Here is a 16,790-nt window from a genome sequence, read left to right as displayed (position 1 = left end):
GCGTTTTCAGGGCCTAACTTGAAAAATACTTCAAAAAACTCTCACTTCAGAATGAGGACACCCTAGAGCTAAACTTAGTTGAAGTGACTTTCAGGCATAATTCAGGCGAGTATAGCAGATTCATTCTTTCATATGTGAGCAGAAAGAATATAGAATGGCATTTCTATAGCAAGTTAAAATGAGAACACATCACTTATGTATTTCACACACAAAAAATCTGGCCATAAGGAACTCAAAGATGCAAATTATCCTTCTTTCCTTTCTCTCTCTCTCTCTCTCTCTCTCTCTCTCTCTCTCTCTCTCTCTCTCTCTCTCCCCCTCCCTCCCTCTCTCTTTCTTTTTTCTTCCCTCCCCCCTCTTTCTTTCTCTTTTCAAAACTCTGTCAATCTCCTTCACGTATATGACTAAAAAAAAAAGCAAATGGACTAATTAGTCCAAGCTGCCAATTAGTATGTGAGAACGTCATTCCCAAAGTCCCGAGCTTGCTTAATTGTCTCACAGCTCACAACTGGCATTTTGCAATTAGACTAAAGGCATGCTTCTGAAAGAGTTCTCACACTGACTGCCAGAAGGAACATGTCTACTGAAATCACAGGCCCATGAAATTTTAGGAGGTTCTTCGAACTTTGTCCCCACCTAGAACAAGGGGTTTGAGATAACACAGCTGACATGTGGTTAGTGCCTTAGACACATGTGGAGTTGTGGACCATGGTTACTAGAGCATCATTCATTATCAACTCATATTATGATCAACTAAAATCAACACAATCTGTCTTCTAGACATGTCTTTCCATATATCCTTGACCTGCTAACTAGCTACCTTATAGTATGTATTTAGAAAGATTAATTTGATAACTTCTCTATTACAAAACATTGCCATTTTTTTTTCCAATAACGTCTGGAAAACAAGGATTCTACGACTTTCCTTATGTTTCTTTCCTGTTCATGAGGAAGTTGTCAGTAATTTGGTGTCTCATTAAACTGAGAATCCTGAAGTCAACCTATATTTAAGCATGTAGCACACGAGGATTGCTATCTACTTTAACTTAGAATATGAAGTTATAGTCTCATCACAAAATCATTGCATTGAATTATTCTCAATCATATAATAACACAAATATTTTGTACCAGGCTCCAGTTAAGAGGGGAGGATGGTGATATTATTATTATTATTATTATTATTATTATTATTATTATTAAAAATCTCCTTTATAAAGTAGCCAGTGAAAGCACTGGAAGCTAAGTATTTTGTTAAAACTGAGCCTCAAATATTCCTAACTTAATTATTCTTAGTTTACATCAAGCCTATATAGTTTTGTGTTTGTTAGATAGCTTTTGAACCTAGACATATTTATAATTTTCAGTTTGTTTTAATAAATTCAATATACAGGTCTTAATGCTATGCCATTCTTCCATATATTTTTTATCTCCCACACTCATCTAACCTTCATGAATTGGATATGTCTACCATTTTTGTGGTCATTATAATACCTGCCAAGTCTGTAACACAAGAATAAGACAGGGATAAGACCTTTGCGAGGTCACCACTTCAAGCCTCTCTCTCATCAGACATCAATACCTCTAAGATATTTAGCTCAACCAAATATAAATCCATTAAAATGCACATCTTAGTAACATCTTCCTGTCTTATTCATGTGTACGTTTAAATGGACATCTCAGATTCTTCTGTAATTGCAGTGGCTACATGAAATTGATTTGTCTCTTGTTATTACCTATAGTTTATGTATTATTTATCACATCATCTAGAAGTTAGTAAATATCTGTGCCCTATCCTTATATAATTCTGACTAATGAACAGTGATGAATGAATGATGGCAGTTATGATTATTTTTAACATTGTTAAAAGATAATTCTTTATAGATTGATTATGATGATGTTCTTAGTGGTCTTCAAGGAAGCCTGTTTGTTGTTTCCTTGGAAGACAAAGATGTCTACATCTACAGGGAAAGATAGGCTGGGGTATCATTCACTAAAACAAGGCTCAGTTTGTCCATATTTTGTGGTACTTTAGTAAAACTGTATAGATATCACCTGATACTCTTTAAAATATTCCTGAGCTTCAGCTCTGAAAACTAATGCTAAATTGATGATCTAGACTGATGCACTTTTGGACCTAAATTTTGTGCCATTTATCAGTACTGACATGATAAGACAGTGGGGCCAGACATCAAAACCTTCACAGTTTCCAGTAAACCATCATCTCTAAAGCTTACAGTTTGGTCTCTAGTGTCCTTAAGTATTCTCACCCTCACTCCCCTCTCCTTTGCTTGAAGTTGTACCAGGATCTCACTAACTTCTGTCCTACCCTTCTATCCTATTCTCCCACATGGAAGCCTCAAACAAGCTTTGCTTACTTTCAGTCCTTTACTATCCCAAATAACATCTTTTCTTTATTAAATCTGCAGTTTTCTAGCCACCTGGGGGTGTGTGTACATATATTTGGCATTGGTTTCTGGCCATAGGTTGAGACTTCAATATTATCCCTTTACCACATCGGTTTTCATTTTCTCTTAATGCATTTTGTCTTCTTCCTGTTGTCTAATCTCCCCCATCCTCGTATAACATAAGTGAAGCTTTGCTTTCATTTTGTCATGATTAATATTACACTATATGCCTTTGGCAGTGACTTTATTGTTGCCTAATATCACTTTTCCTACTAGGAGAGAAATAACCCTGCAATGCTTGTGCTTTCCTGAGGCCTTCTTCTACCTTTTAGTTACAAGTGTACCTTGAGAGACGAGCAACCAATTTTATGCAGAAGGACCTCAAGCAAAGGTCCATTTCAAGTGGCCTTAGCAGAGAGTTGGGGTCTGTCTCTCAACCTGTGCTTGGTTGTGTCAACAACCTGTGCTTGGAGAAGGGAAGGAGGGCTTCCTCTCACTGCCCATGAACATAAGGGAGGAGTGAAATCCCCCTGCTGGGTTAGAAACTTATCATCTGGGCACTGTCTGAGCACACCCTTGGCATGCAGTAGTGATGAGCAGAGTGCTCTTGGAGGAGGGAAACCAAATGGAGGGTGGTGGGGGAGGGGCAAATTAATGTCAAATGAGTGTCAAAAGAATTTATTAACTCAGTGATGTGTAGAAGATGAAGTAGAATCTGTAATGGAACAAAAACCAAAGAAGTAAGACTTTCATTTGCTTCTAAGATAAAGGAAGCAGTTTCCATATATGGAAGGAGAGACTTAGGTAAAAGTTAACTATACTAAACCAAAGATCAGAAGTGTCTAAAGTCACAGAGCCATTACTTACATAAAGGGAGGCTGTTCAGAGTACATGGAGCCAAATAGTTAAAACTAAATGTAAACCTCGTGTATGATTTTGAGGTCCTATGATCTTTTAGATGTCCCATGAGCTATCTGAGTTACATAAGCAAATAGTTTGTACAGAGTTATTGCCGATGACATGGAAATGAGCACAGTATAAAAGTTAGGTACAGAAGCAGCAACTGACTAGAAACTCAGAAAAGTCCAATGATCAGAATGCTTAAAGTATTTAACAAACAAACAAACAAACAAAAACCTAGCAAAGATATCAGGTTAACAACTGAATAGGTCCCAGTGCCCCTTGGACAAAGTGCATGAGGAGAAGCAGCTGGTTTTCAGAGAGATTTTATTCCAGGTCCTACTGGCTATTATCAGTGAGAAGACCATAGAGAAGAACATTATAGACAACTCCCATATGAGCAGCTGAATTAACTGCTCACAAACACCTGTAAAATAAGGTAATCATGGGACCCCTTTCCAGAGGAGGAAACCTGAGACACTGACAACTTTCCAGGGATGCTGGGCTAACTATTAACACCAAGAGATCTCATATGGAAGTCATTTTGCTTCTTCCACACGGGTGTATCTATATTTGCTGACCATGAGCTTAGGGACCTTTTGAAAAGAATTTGCCTCCATCTACGTCAGGGTGGACATAAGGTGCCTTCTGCGAATGCATGTCTTTCTGTCTGGTCCCTCGGGATAACAATCTCACCCCAGGCTCAGGTGTCTTTTAAAGCACATGTCTTCCCACATAACTGGCAACTTGAAATATTTGCATTCTGCATTCACGACAGGAAATGTCCAGCTTGCTTCCTATCAGAAACTTAATTGAGAGAAAAAAAAAATCACCCTGAATGGCATTTTTTCATTTTCCCAGACAGGCAGAGTCAATTGTCAAAAGTTAGAACAGCTAAGCAATATGTGATGGGCTTTCACCTTGTGGAATTATTTGACTCATTGTATACTTTGAGTCCCTACAATTTGCTTCCCTTGAGGATCATTAACACAGAGTCTTTAAACTCATTGCTATTGTCATTTTATCTTAGGATCTTAATGACTCAAAATGTGTTTTCTTATGAGGAAGCAGAGAGGAGAAAAATGTTCTCCTAGCCATATTGTTCATGTGAATAATAAGAATTAGGGAAGACTTGCTCCTCAGCCCCTCTTTCTTTCTTTCTTTCTTTCTTTCTTTCTTTCTTTCTTTCTTTCTTTCTTTCTCTCTCTCTCTCTCTCTCTCTCTCTCTCTCTCTCTCTCTCTCTTTCTTTTTCTTTCTTTCTTTCTTTTTCTTTTTTGCAACAAAATCTCTGTGTAGCCACTACTGGCATTAAACTCCAAAACTTCCTCTCTCTCAGTGTTGTGAGTGTTAGAATTTCAGACATGTGCCACTGCATCTGGCTTCCTTTTCCTCTGGAAGCTAAGAAATAACTAATTTATTATCTACTCCCAGGAAATGTGCTTCATTATGCTACTATTTCATATTCCTATGCTCATCTGACTTTATATATAACTATATACTTTATGTTATAATTGACACTAATATATAATATATATATCAATATATGTCAGCATAATATATGTCAGTATGTATATATATATATCAATCAGTATATATATATTTGTATATGTATCAATATGTATATATCAGTATATATACTATGTATATCATATCTATATCACATATCTATATCCTCTGTCTCTATCTGTCTGTTTGTCTATGTATCTATCTATCTATCTATCTGAGCCTAAGGATCTGTGAATGTTGCTCTGCCCTAGGAATAATAAAAATATTTGATATAAGTAAATACAAACCTTTTAATAGAAAGAATAATTACATTTTTATACACAGAAAAGTAATTAACAAACACTGAGACTGATTTATTTTATTTTTTTCACTTGTCCTAAGCTAGGGTAAACATTAAACAGATGTTGTTCACCAAGTGTACTTCAGAATGAGTACTAATACAAATTATCACTGATGTTCATTCTGCTGGGTCTTATGTGTGTTTCTATGTTAGTGAGACTCTATATACATCATGGTGAATCTCACTTTAAAGTTGAGGGAACTTATTCCTGGGGAATCAAGTCTCAGCAACACATCTTACTTAGTGACTGAGGAGAGCTAAATATAACCCAAGCTCACCTGAACCCAGAGCTCTTCTGTTTTCCAAGGTGACATCCCTTCTGTGTATACTACTCCATAAACCCCACCTCCACCTTCTCATTTTCTTACATTCTGGCTGCGTTTGCCATTGCTCAATGAAGACCTTAACAATCTTTATGTAACACAGATAAAAACTGTCTGAGAAGCCAGGGCAAGGAGACCAGATGCGTGCCACTTGAAGGCATTTGCAGCAGAACTGGAAACGTTATTTTGTTCTTTCTCTCTGATTCCTTTCACAGCATCCAGAACTGGGTGTGTTTCCAGCTGGATGGCACCCAGCTGGTCATCTGCTGACGTGAGTTGTCTGAAGGGAGGCGTGAACTTAATTACATGTGGCCTAGTGAATGTGACAAATGGGGCCTTATCATTGCTGAATATGCTCTGCACAAAGCACAGACTGGCAGATGCCTGACCTAAATGAGCCAGAGATGGGACAAATCATGTCTGACCAAAGAAGGTGAAGAACTGTAAGGCTGAATTTGCAAGAGGTTTGGAAAAAAAATTACAAAGTCTCAGTTTCCCCATGAATACAATTTCTATGGCTTATGTAGATATGCGGCCCTCTTTTTCTGTTTCTAGAATGAATTTTTAAAAATCCCATTGAGACCAAAACATTGTCCTTCATCAATTCTTGTGGACAAAATAGATTGCGATCTGAAAGTCAAGTCCCCCCACCCCCGCTTTTTTTTTTTTTAATGTATCCTGTACTGGCCTTGAAATTTCTTCAATCAGCTGGCCTAAAGAATCAATCAGTTCAGAAATCCCAAATGTGGAAACCAATAGGACTCTATTTGTGATCTATGGGGAGCCACAGCCGTTTATGGACAACTTAATGATACAGGACTAACACTTCATTTTAAAGAGAGATGTGGTAATGTGGCCTCCTTCCTGTAGGTCTATGGCTTGGGTTGGGCTGCAAAGAGGTGAGAGAAGAGTGTTCCAGACTTGAAGGCAGGGGCATAATAGGTGAAAATTACAACAGTAAATATTACTCTTTAGCTGGCCTGAAGTATTGCAGATGAGTACATAGGACACAAGGCTGGTAAGCAGGCACATGGAAAACACTCTTATTCTGGTTTATGTTGAAATGAAGCTAAACATGAAAAGATAAACTAGGCACATGGTTCGTATCTGACACATGGGTAATATATAGTGACTGTTCATTGAGTATTTTTGAACTAAAGAATGAATATGTATAAGGATAAATAAGCCATGGTATAAGGAAATCTTAAAAATCAAAGGTAAAGAGGTGTTTGATGGTGGTGATAGTAAAATTGAAATATAAATATTGAGGAAGAGCCATTTGAAAATAACTGGGTTTGTAAACTATAGAATATAAGACATTGGGGGATTGGGGTCTTCAATCTCTCATCTCTCTCTCTCTCTCTCTCTCTCTCTCTCTCTCTCTCTCTCTCTCATCTATCTTTATCTCTGTCTCTATTTCTATCTCTATAATGATTTTCTGTAGCTTGAATTAAAGACATGAATAATGTTCAAAAACTCCTTGTCTTTTTTTTTTTTTTTCTTTCTTTTTTTTAAAGCTTTTTGGTCTGGCTGTTGTTTGTGTAGATGGAAGGATACTACCAGAGGGGAAAATGTTCTGGGTCATACTGTTATAAATAAATGCATCTCTACCTGAGTGCATAATAAAAGAGCTTTTCAGCTACCAAGGTAGGGGACCAAAAGGAGCAGGCTTCCTAAGGATAAGGTTGAGAGTGAGGAGTGACTGTGCATGAGTCACCTGGTTTGCATTTGTCACTCTGCTCAGAGCCAGACTTGAAAATGCTTTTCTTTGAGGCCAGTGGTGGTCCTTATACAATGAGCATTTCAATTTTGAAAATATCTTTTGTTTTAAGATGATCCATCCAATATACAGTTACCAAACCCAGACATTATTATGGATGCTAAGAATTGCTTGCTGGCAGGACCCTGATATAGCTGTCTCCTGAGAAGCTCTGCCAGAACCTGACAAACACAGAGGTGGATGCTCGCAGCCAACCATGGGACTATAAACACTTGGTCCCCAATGGAGAGTTAGAGAAAGGACTGAAGGAGTTGAAGAGGTTTGCAACCTCATAGGAGGAACAACAATATGAACCAACTAGACACCCCAGAGCTCCCAGAGACTAATCTACCAACCAAAGTGTACACATGGAGGGACCCATGGATCCAGCTGCATATGTAGCAGAGACTTGTCTTAACTGGCATCAGTGGAGCAGAGGCCCTTGGTCCTATGAAGACTTGATGCCCCAGTGTTGGGGAAAGCCAGGGCAGGGAGGCAGGAGTAGGTAAAAGAACACCCTCATAGAAACAGGGAGAGGGGGTGGGATGGGGGTTTTCAGAGGGGAAAACAAGAAAGGGGATAACATTTAAAATGTAAATAAAGAAAATATCTAATAAAAAATAAATAAAAAGATGTCAATGTGGTTTTGAAAGCATTAACCATCTAGGTTTCTAGTGCAATGTTTCACACACACACACACACACACAGAGAGAGAGAGAGAGAGAGAGAGAGAGAGAGATAGAGAGATAGATGTGAGAGAGACAGAGAGAGAGGCAGAGAGAGAGACAGAGACACAGACAAAGACAAAGACAAAGATGGAGACAGATAGATATACAAAGACACAGCACATACATGCAGACACACACATACATACACACACACAGATGGAGGGAGGGAGGGAGGGAGAGAGAGAGAGAGAGAGAGAGAGAGAGAGAGAGAGAGAGAGAGACTTTATATAGAAACTAATCAAGGAAGGCCATCTCTGCTATGTCAGAAGTTAAACTAAAAATTGAATTTAGAACATCTAAACTGTTCTTATTATTTTTATTTAAAATAGCTTCATATTGATGAACATGTCACATTCAAAATAGAACCTTTGGATTCAGTCTAGTTTTAGTCAATACTAGGCTCATCTTGAAAGGTCTAATTATATAAGCTAAGCATAAGAATGTTGATGACTCTTAGGCTGGAGGAGAATTACAAAGAGAAGAATCTGTATACATAGGTTGTGCGCCAGGTTGAGGTGGGAGGGCCAAGTCAGGGGCTGTTTTAGGTTGAGGTAGGAGGGGCATGTCAGGGGCTGTGCTAGCCTGAGGTGGGAGAGGCAAGTCAAGGACTGTGCTAGGTTGAGGTGGGAGGTACATGTCATGGGTTGTGCTAGGCTGAGGAGTATGTGGGGGTGCTAAGGGTTATACATTTTGTGACTTTTTATTTCTACAAGGGTAAGATTCTTGACTCAGGTCACAAAAAGCCAGAGTATATTTGTAAATCCACATATCTCTTCGGATAATCTATGAATCATGTTTTTGTCCATATTTTTCTGCTAAAGAAATATGTGTCTATTCATAGATACTCATAGAAAATATCACTAGAATTTCATAGGATATGTAGTATCTGAAGCTTCAAAAGAGAAAGAGAAGTAAAATTTGACTTTTTTGTATAGGTCTAGAGTCAAATGTGTATCACTCTATTGTTTGTTTCTATGTGCAATTCTCCAAGTTAGATACTGCTAAGGGAAAAAAATCAGAGAAACCAAAACAATATTTACCTCATAGTTTCTTTCCTGTGTACAGTTACATACATTTCATAGACTCTCCCCTGAGGAATGGCCCCAGCGGGAATCAGCAAGCTTACTCCTGAATAGCAAAAAGAGAAAAGTACTGTATAAGACCTATGAATGAAAAGGAAACTTCTAGAATGCTTTTACAGCATGCAAAAAGGACTGAGATTTTGCACCTATGTAGCACTAGTCTTTACATACTCCCTAAAGACATGTAAAGGTCCATAGCTGCCCTCTCTTGCAATCTGCCACAGCTCCCTTTGAACCATTATGGAATTACTTAAGAGACTGATGTCATTTTGAAAGTTCGTGTTTTATTTAAGGAATCGACAGATGGTTCCATTGTTGTTTTTCTTATAAATTGAGGGGAAACCAAAAAACTGCTATTAAAAATTTAAACAGCTGTAAAGATGCATTGTTTTTGATTAAAAAAAAAATTTCCCCATGAAATCCAAAGTCAGGGAAATGCTAACCTCAGCCATATCAGAAAACTGTTTTTTTTTTTTTTCCTCTAAAATATCTGGTGAGCATCAGTGTTATTTCACAGCAGAATTAGAGACAAGAATAGTTTATCATACACAACTCTAGGAAGTGAGCAATAGTCATCTTACTTAGCTGCAACAGGTCACGGCACCTTTCAGTTGCTAAGTATGTCTCCGAGAAGGATTATTGGTATGAGCTGTGTAAAAGCTTGGCCTCAGACAATACTGTGACAATTTGAGCTGGTGTCAAGACCACCTGGCAATCCTGGTTCTGAATGCATGGTAGAAATTCTTGTTTATAGAATGTCTGTGTGCTTGTGTATGTGTATGTGTGTGTGTGTGTGTGTGTGTGTGTGTGTGTGTGTGTGTGTATGTATGCATGTGTGTATAATACATAATTTTATATGACGTTAACACAATAGGTCAGTGAAGTTATTTTTGTTATTTTATTGAATAATACTTCCAGTCTTGTCCATAATAGTCAAGCTATACTCTGAAATTAGACATTAGCTGTGTTATTACCTATGGTTGCAAGTCCATCAGTACTGCTAAAAATAAACTTCAACTTTCAACATTGGCAGCCGCTGACTTAAGTTTTTTATGGAAGACCTCTGTGCTTTTCATTCTTTAGATATTTATAAACTACATAATAAACTTAAAAAACAAATAAAACTACAAGGCAACATTGGGTAAAGCTGAAATTGTAGATCAATATATCATAGACTGGAATAAATACTTTAAACACTCTCTGGTTGAATGATATAGTGGATCATCAATAAATGAAGATTTTGTGTCTATTGTTATATTTCTAATCATTTACAAAATAGTTTTCTGAAATATAGTTTCCTGGAGAACATTGGTTCCTGGAGAACCAACTGATTGCATTTTCTAACTAGTTTTTTTGAAGTACAGGAAATACACTGAGGTTTGTATTATATGCCTGGGTTGATTATGTGCCTTTCAGGTAGTTGGTGCCAGTCCTGAACTACATCTCAGCAGAAAGGTCTTTCTAGAGGAACTAAACTCAGAGTTAGTTAATGAGATTAAAAGGTTCTGTAGATTTTATATGAAGTAATGCTTGAGATATACTGAATTGAATTTTGAGGTAGACTACATCTAACATTTCAGATTCAATATAAACGAAGAGAGGTAAAATTATAGAGACTCCAATGTGAATTCAAGCTGGACCTTTGTCAGTTAAACTTTCAGGAATTACCTGAATTAGGAATGATGAGGTGACCCCCAAGGGAATTGAAGGTGCCAAATGCTGTGCAGGATGGGTCAGTCTGTCTTGCAAGACTCTGGTTCTTCAGGTTAAGGGCTTCATTCTCTAGCAAGGATTGGGTCATTTGGGGTGACAGCTTGGATGAGAACTCAGCAAGGTCATCCTGGGGAGTGACAGCACCTGAGCTGTTGTACACTTTGATTTTCAAGTTGGGCAGTGGGTCTAGAATTGGAGAATTGGTCATTGGGATTTTGTCTGAGACATCATGCAGAGCATAGACAGGTCCCCTGTACATGGCTGCAGCTGAGGTGAGGTCCGGGGGAACTGCCAGGAGATCTGAGGCAAAAAGACAAAAGAATTCTGTTTGCATTTTTCATTCAGACCAAGTGAGGTTAGCAAGAAAGGACTTCACAGCTTTAATGCAAAGCAAAACTGCTCTGCTAACAGCACAGGTGGACAGATCAAAGGCTCTGGAATACAGGACAAGCATAGTATCTGTATCCTCCTTGTTGTGAGCCATAGTTATTCTGGCTCATTCTATATTTTGCCTTGGGGTCTAATCATAACATTCAAGGTATTTGTCTATTTCAACAGACTATAAAGAACAGTATGAGCTTCTGAGTCACTATCTTGTAATGGCTTTGCTTCCATATGCTAAATTTGGATTCATCTGTAAATCACTGCATTAAGAGCATTATAAGAAGGGGAACAGGGACCAGAAAAATCAATGAATCAATAAACGTATTCTTTCAAATAGAACATAAAAAGCAGGACAGAGGTACTTGTCAGAAAAGCAATCCAGAAATGATCTGTACATCTCAACAACTGTGACTGATTGTATAGAATGATTTCATTTCTATCATGAACAAAGCCAAAATCTCTGCCTTTCTCTCAGCTAATATTCTGGCTCAGCTGGATGATTCAAATGCTACTGAGTTCGTAGGTATGTGGGCACACTGCTCACTCCAAAGTATAACTCATAGTGTAGAAAACCCACTGACCTTGTCTGGCAGCCTTGATGTTCACAGGCTGAAAGCCGCCATTGAGTGCTGAGGAATCAATGATGTCAGACTCAAAGTCACGGTGGTTCTTCCGATACACGAACAGGGCCACCACAACAGTGATTGCCAGACAAACGGTTACAGCTATCACAATCCCAACGTAGAGAGCAACATCATCTGAGTCAGGAGCAGCTGGAAAGAGAGAGGGAAACATCCAGCCAACTGCTTCTACAAACTTCCCATAGAACACATATGTATTGCAGTAATTTTTTCAGACATTTATTGCCATTTTTTATGGGTTAATTTCAAGTCTATTTCAAAAGCTATATAAAATGACTGTGGCTTTTCAGTGGAAAATTATCTCTGGTTTCTTTTTCTTTCTCACTCTACATCAATCTACCCACTAATCTATCTTATAATTGGGCAGCATAACAAACTATTTATTGCCAGGCATTTAAAGAAACTGCTGCCCAACCCATTCCAAACCATGGGAAATAAAAACTTTATTACTACTCCTTTCAGGTAAAAAAGTTTGGAAGTGTTTTTTGATTCATTGATACTTCAAAAAAAAAAAAAACCCATAAACACTTTCAGATACATCTGGTATGATTTTAATCTGTATGTGGAGTGAACCAAGATGTTCTTCTAGGCATCATTTGAAGTCATAAAATTATTTCCAATACACTCTTCTCTCTTCCCCTTCAATCAGTATGAGAATGGATGGGATTTGGGCAAATAGAGAAAAGTAAACTTGAGGAGCAAGTATGGTGGATTAGAAAGGTGAGCTTTCTGAAGCCCAAATCCAGGGCAGAAGCTAATGTGAGTTCCAGCTTTTGATGCAGATACAGTATTATCTCCCATTTTGAGCTTCCTGTGAGCCCTTGGTAGAGCTTTTTGTCTAAGCTTCTCATGATGGGAATAAGCTACAGGTCTATGATTTGTTGAATAAGATAAAGATTTTGGTCAGTGATCAGAAAGGCCAGGCTACCTCAGGAGGCAAATAAGTATTTGACCAGCACAAGGTGCCATCCATAGGGGCTATTTCTAGGTAATGGTAACAACAACAAAAAAAATTCTTATAAGTGGCGCCTGTTGCTTTGGTGGCATGAAACATTAAACTGGAGAAGGTGACAGAAGCTGATTATTAAAATTAATCAGATAAAAATAAAAGTTTTGTTGCCTCAGTTTGACATGGTTTGGTCTTTCCTTTTAGATCCATCAAAAATATTGAGCAAATTAAACAGAGCTGCAGCTTCCTCACTGTAAAAGAGATACTGAAATTGATGCTTCTGGTAGTCTAGGACAACTCCAAATGTCATGGTCAATTTATATACATATACATTTTTGAGAAGCAGGTGAGAAGATTTTTAAATCTATAAGTTATTTTGTGATCTAAAATTTGAGAAATCATTCCTCTCTCTTAAGACAAAAAGCCATATGGTTTACATGTTGAAATAACTCATCATTTTATCTGCCAGAATTTCTTAGTAATTACCCACATTCTTGTGTCCCAGTCTTTAATTACACTGGCAGTTTATATAAATCTACGCCTGGAAAGTGTCCTCTTTAAAAAAAGCATCACCCTTCCCAGTATCTCAACTTTCCCATCAATCCAGTCAATATTGATTGACAGCAGTTCTTCAGCATCCCAACACTCCTCATTATGTGAACACTGCTGTCAAAATGCTGCCTCTACTCTGCTGTGGGGTTTTATTAGAGACCCTGTAAAGGAATTCGTAATTCTCTTCAGAATAGTATATCCAATCTTTCCTGCTTTCCAGGACTCATTCATGATGTATAGCTCAAGAGATCTGCATTTTCTCAATCGTTCCTTTTGAGTATTTGAACCCTGCCCTTTATGTATACCAGCCAATTTCGTGATATGTTTTCTCAGTGATGGGGACGCATGTTTTCAATGGTAGACTGATAGCTTTCAAAGCTGGCAGCGACTTGAAATGACCCTTTCTTCTCTTCAGCATCGAAAATCTAATTTGTTTTTTTCATGTTAGAATACATTAGGCTCCTGTTTCTTGTGTGCACATCTGTGAGCCAAGGAAAGGCAAACTTGAATGGGGGTAATAATGTTAAAGGGTTATTTCCCAACATAAAATCCAAACATCAAACTTACAAGAAAATCCATATTCATTCTGGGTTCTGTGCTCAGTTGAAATGGGGTAAATGAATCCTTGAAAAGAAAAAAACAATAAACAAAACAATGAAACAGAAATGGGAATAAAATCAAATTAATGGATGAAAACAAAATAGGAAGTGTGAAAAGAATGGTCTAATTAAAAGTAAAAAGGAAAAGAAACCCGTAGTCCTTTAAAATTCTGGTTCACTATAGAATTATGATTTTTGTGCCCCCCATTTGCTCTGGAGCCTCACTAAGAATTAATAAGTAGGCAGATTGAATTTCAGAGCAAAAACTGGTCTCGAGTCACTAACTTTGGAGTGCTTAAAGTCTTTCTTTTATTGAGCATAAACTCTAGTGGATCTAATTTATTTCAGACATCGAGGGTCATTAGCACAAGGAAAATCTTTTTTTCCTCTTCCCCGCCATATGCTTTAATTCCCAGTACATGCTCAGAAGGCTTGGAACAGTTTTCTTTTTCTTTTTTATTTAATCATAACTGCTTGCTTTTGGCCTCACAGAACTAGAGCAGGCCTGTCATCACTGGTCAAAGGTTAAGTACCCATTTGCCCAGTGGACCAGTGATCACCTCTCCCTCATCTCAGGCTCACTTTAGGATTTTTGGCTGTTGCTTGTTCCATGGAGACTGCCTGAGGACTGTGCAGACTGTCAATGCAATGATACCTGGGTGATTTTTTTTGAAATTGTTTAAAAATCAATAGGACTAAGGATTATAGGATTATTAATTATAGTGCTTTAGGGGAAGTTATTCATAGACCAGATAATAAATAATAACCTCATTGCATTCAAGATGCAGAAGAAGCACAGTAAGGTTTCTTTTGAGTGCATTCTGATTAGGAAACAATGAGGATACTAACATAATACTAAAAATGCCAATGTGAAGTGGACAATAGGCACAAATTAGGGACAAAACGAGGACAGAAAGCCTCATTGAAATGAGAAAGCTATGGCAAGAAATATAAGTCCAACTTAAAACTGCTATCCAACGTTCACTAAGATTTAATATTCTACAGCATATGAATTAATCAAATAATATAGCATCATTTGGATTAATCAAATGAAGATGAACATGAGTACGTGAATTAAACATTTCTAGAAATACTCAAGGGCAGGAACTAGAGAGAAACCATAAGAATCACAATTAATTAGTTCAAAGTGAAGGTCTGGAAGACTTTAATAGTAAGGGCGACTCTAATGCTGCAGGTAGCTTCTCTGCAGCCAGCAGAATGCTCTCTACTCACCAGCTATTTACCTATTTGGGAGTTAATTCCAGAAAAACACACAATGCTACTTTAATGAAAGCAAGGCTTGCCAGAGCACAGATAGGTTTGCTCTGAATTAATATTTAATGCTTTATTTTAAAGCAATGATTGCAACCTCCTACTCGGTTTTATAAATATTATATTCCTTATCCCAGTTGTCAGACTCCATGTATTAGTTTGGCTTTCATTTTTAAACATCTCAGTCTGGTAATAGCCTTTTTCCATTTGCAGTCTTTGAACTCAATAAAAGGACAATTGGGACGAATTGAGGCTTTAGAAACCCAAGGACTTAGGGCAAAACAAGTTTACTTGAACTTAAAACAAGTTTGCTGTGAGAGGAATGCCAAAGGTGAAGCCCTTCTCTTGGAAGCAAGGATGCTACTCAAAGGAATGTTCAGAAATGTTTCTTTCACATGTGACAAGATGAGGATATGGGACTTGTTTTTACTTAAAACAAGTTTGCTGTGAGAGGAATGCCAAAGGTGAAGCCCTTCTCTTGGAAGCAAGGATGCTACTCAAAGGAATGTTCAGAAATGTTTCTTTCACATGTGACAAGATGAGGATATGGGTATGAAACAAACACTTGGAGATGATCTGGAAAATGCTGGTAATCACTTATGGGGCCTGAATGAGCATGAACTCCAAATCTCATGACAGGAAAGATGGAGTCCAGAGACAAATGACACGATCTGAGATGTATCCTCTATAATGCAGTTCCTGGTTCCCCCTGATGGCTGGTCCAACTTTTCAGTAAGACTCCTGTTCTTGACAGGCAAAACAAAGAAAAATAGAAATATATATAGTTTTTATTTCATTTTCTAATGTCCCATATTTATTTATACCTACACAATTCAATAACTAAATTCATGTCGTATGGGATGATTCTTAGACTTTAACTCCAGGCAAAGAGTTAAGAATTCACTCATTCATTCACTCAATCACTCATTCAGTTGGTGCTTTTGAACTCTACTATGTTCTGAATTCTAATGTAGTATGGTAGAGGACTCCCTGCTGCCTGAGACTTCTCATTCTGGTATATATTTAGCAGGAAATAAGTACACAAATCACAGGATAGACAAGATCATTTTTGAAATTGAAAGCATTCATTAAACATCAAACACATAGACTGTTGAAGCTCAGTTGTGAGAGGTTTGCCTGTGCAAAGCCTTGGGGTTGGTAACCAGCCCTAATAAATGCAGCATCTAATATGGTGATGGCCACTTGTAATCTCTACTTGGGAGGTAGAGGCAGGATGGTCAGAAGTTCAAAGTTATCATCAGCTACATAGCAACTTCAAGAATAGCCCGATATACATGAGACCTGTTTTAAAGTATCATTATTGTCATTGTTACCAACATTACTATCGTACCCATCATCATAATATACAATACAGCAAGGCTATATGGACCATTATTAGAGATATAAGGAGCAGCAGATCATGGAGGCCTACTGCTCTACAAGAACTTTTAATTTTATGACAAACAAAATAAAAATTATGTGTTTGAAACATGAGTAAGTCACACTGGATTCTCTACAGAGAATGAATTACAGAAGGACTGGATCCATAATATTTCTGTTAATGCACAGCTGGGAGATAGTTTTAAATATATCTGTTTATTTAGTGAAGAGCTTTTATTTGAAGTTGTTTTCAGTA

The 16,790-nt window shown here is 37.6% G+C and overlaps 1 protein-coding gene across 2 annotated transcripts in view; it reads right to left on the bottom strand.

Annotated features, from left to right (window-relative positions):
* Nucleotides 1-16,790, bottom strand: part of Unc5c (unc-5 netrin receptor C) — a 338,360-nt gene that overhangs the window by 33,970 nt on the left and 287,600 nt on the right. The window contains exons 8-11 of one of the 2 annotated variants that reach the window (XM_034501256.2): nt 13,851-13,907; nt 11,723-11,914; nt 10,713-11,057; nt 9,003-9,090 (exon numbers count right to left, since the gene is read on the bottom strand). In XM_034501256.2, coding sequence (XP_034357147.1) covers nt 9,003-9,090; nt 10,713-11,057; nt 11,723-11,914; nt 13,851-13,907 — 682 coding nt within the window. The remainder of the gene's footprint in view (nt 1-9,002; nt 9,091-10,712; nt 11,058-11,722; nt 11,915-13,850; nt 13,908-16,790) is intronic. The other variant, XM_076933307.1, reaches the window with a different exon arrangement.

The sequence above is a fragment of the Arvicanthis niloticus genome, chromosome 4 (genome assembly GCF_011762505.2).
Source record: "Arvicanthis niloticus isolate mArvNil1 chromosome 4, mArvNil1.pat.X, whole genome shotgun sequence".
Classification (NCBI taxonomy): Eukaryota; Metazoa; Chordata; class Mammalia; order Rodentia; family Muridae; genus Arvicanthis; species Arvicanthis niloticus.
Note: the sequence above shows the minus strand (reverse complement) of the source record. Positions and strands in the feature narration are given on the sequence as shown.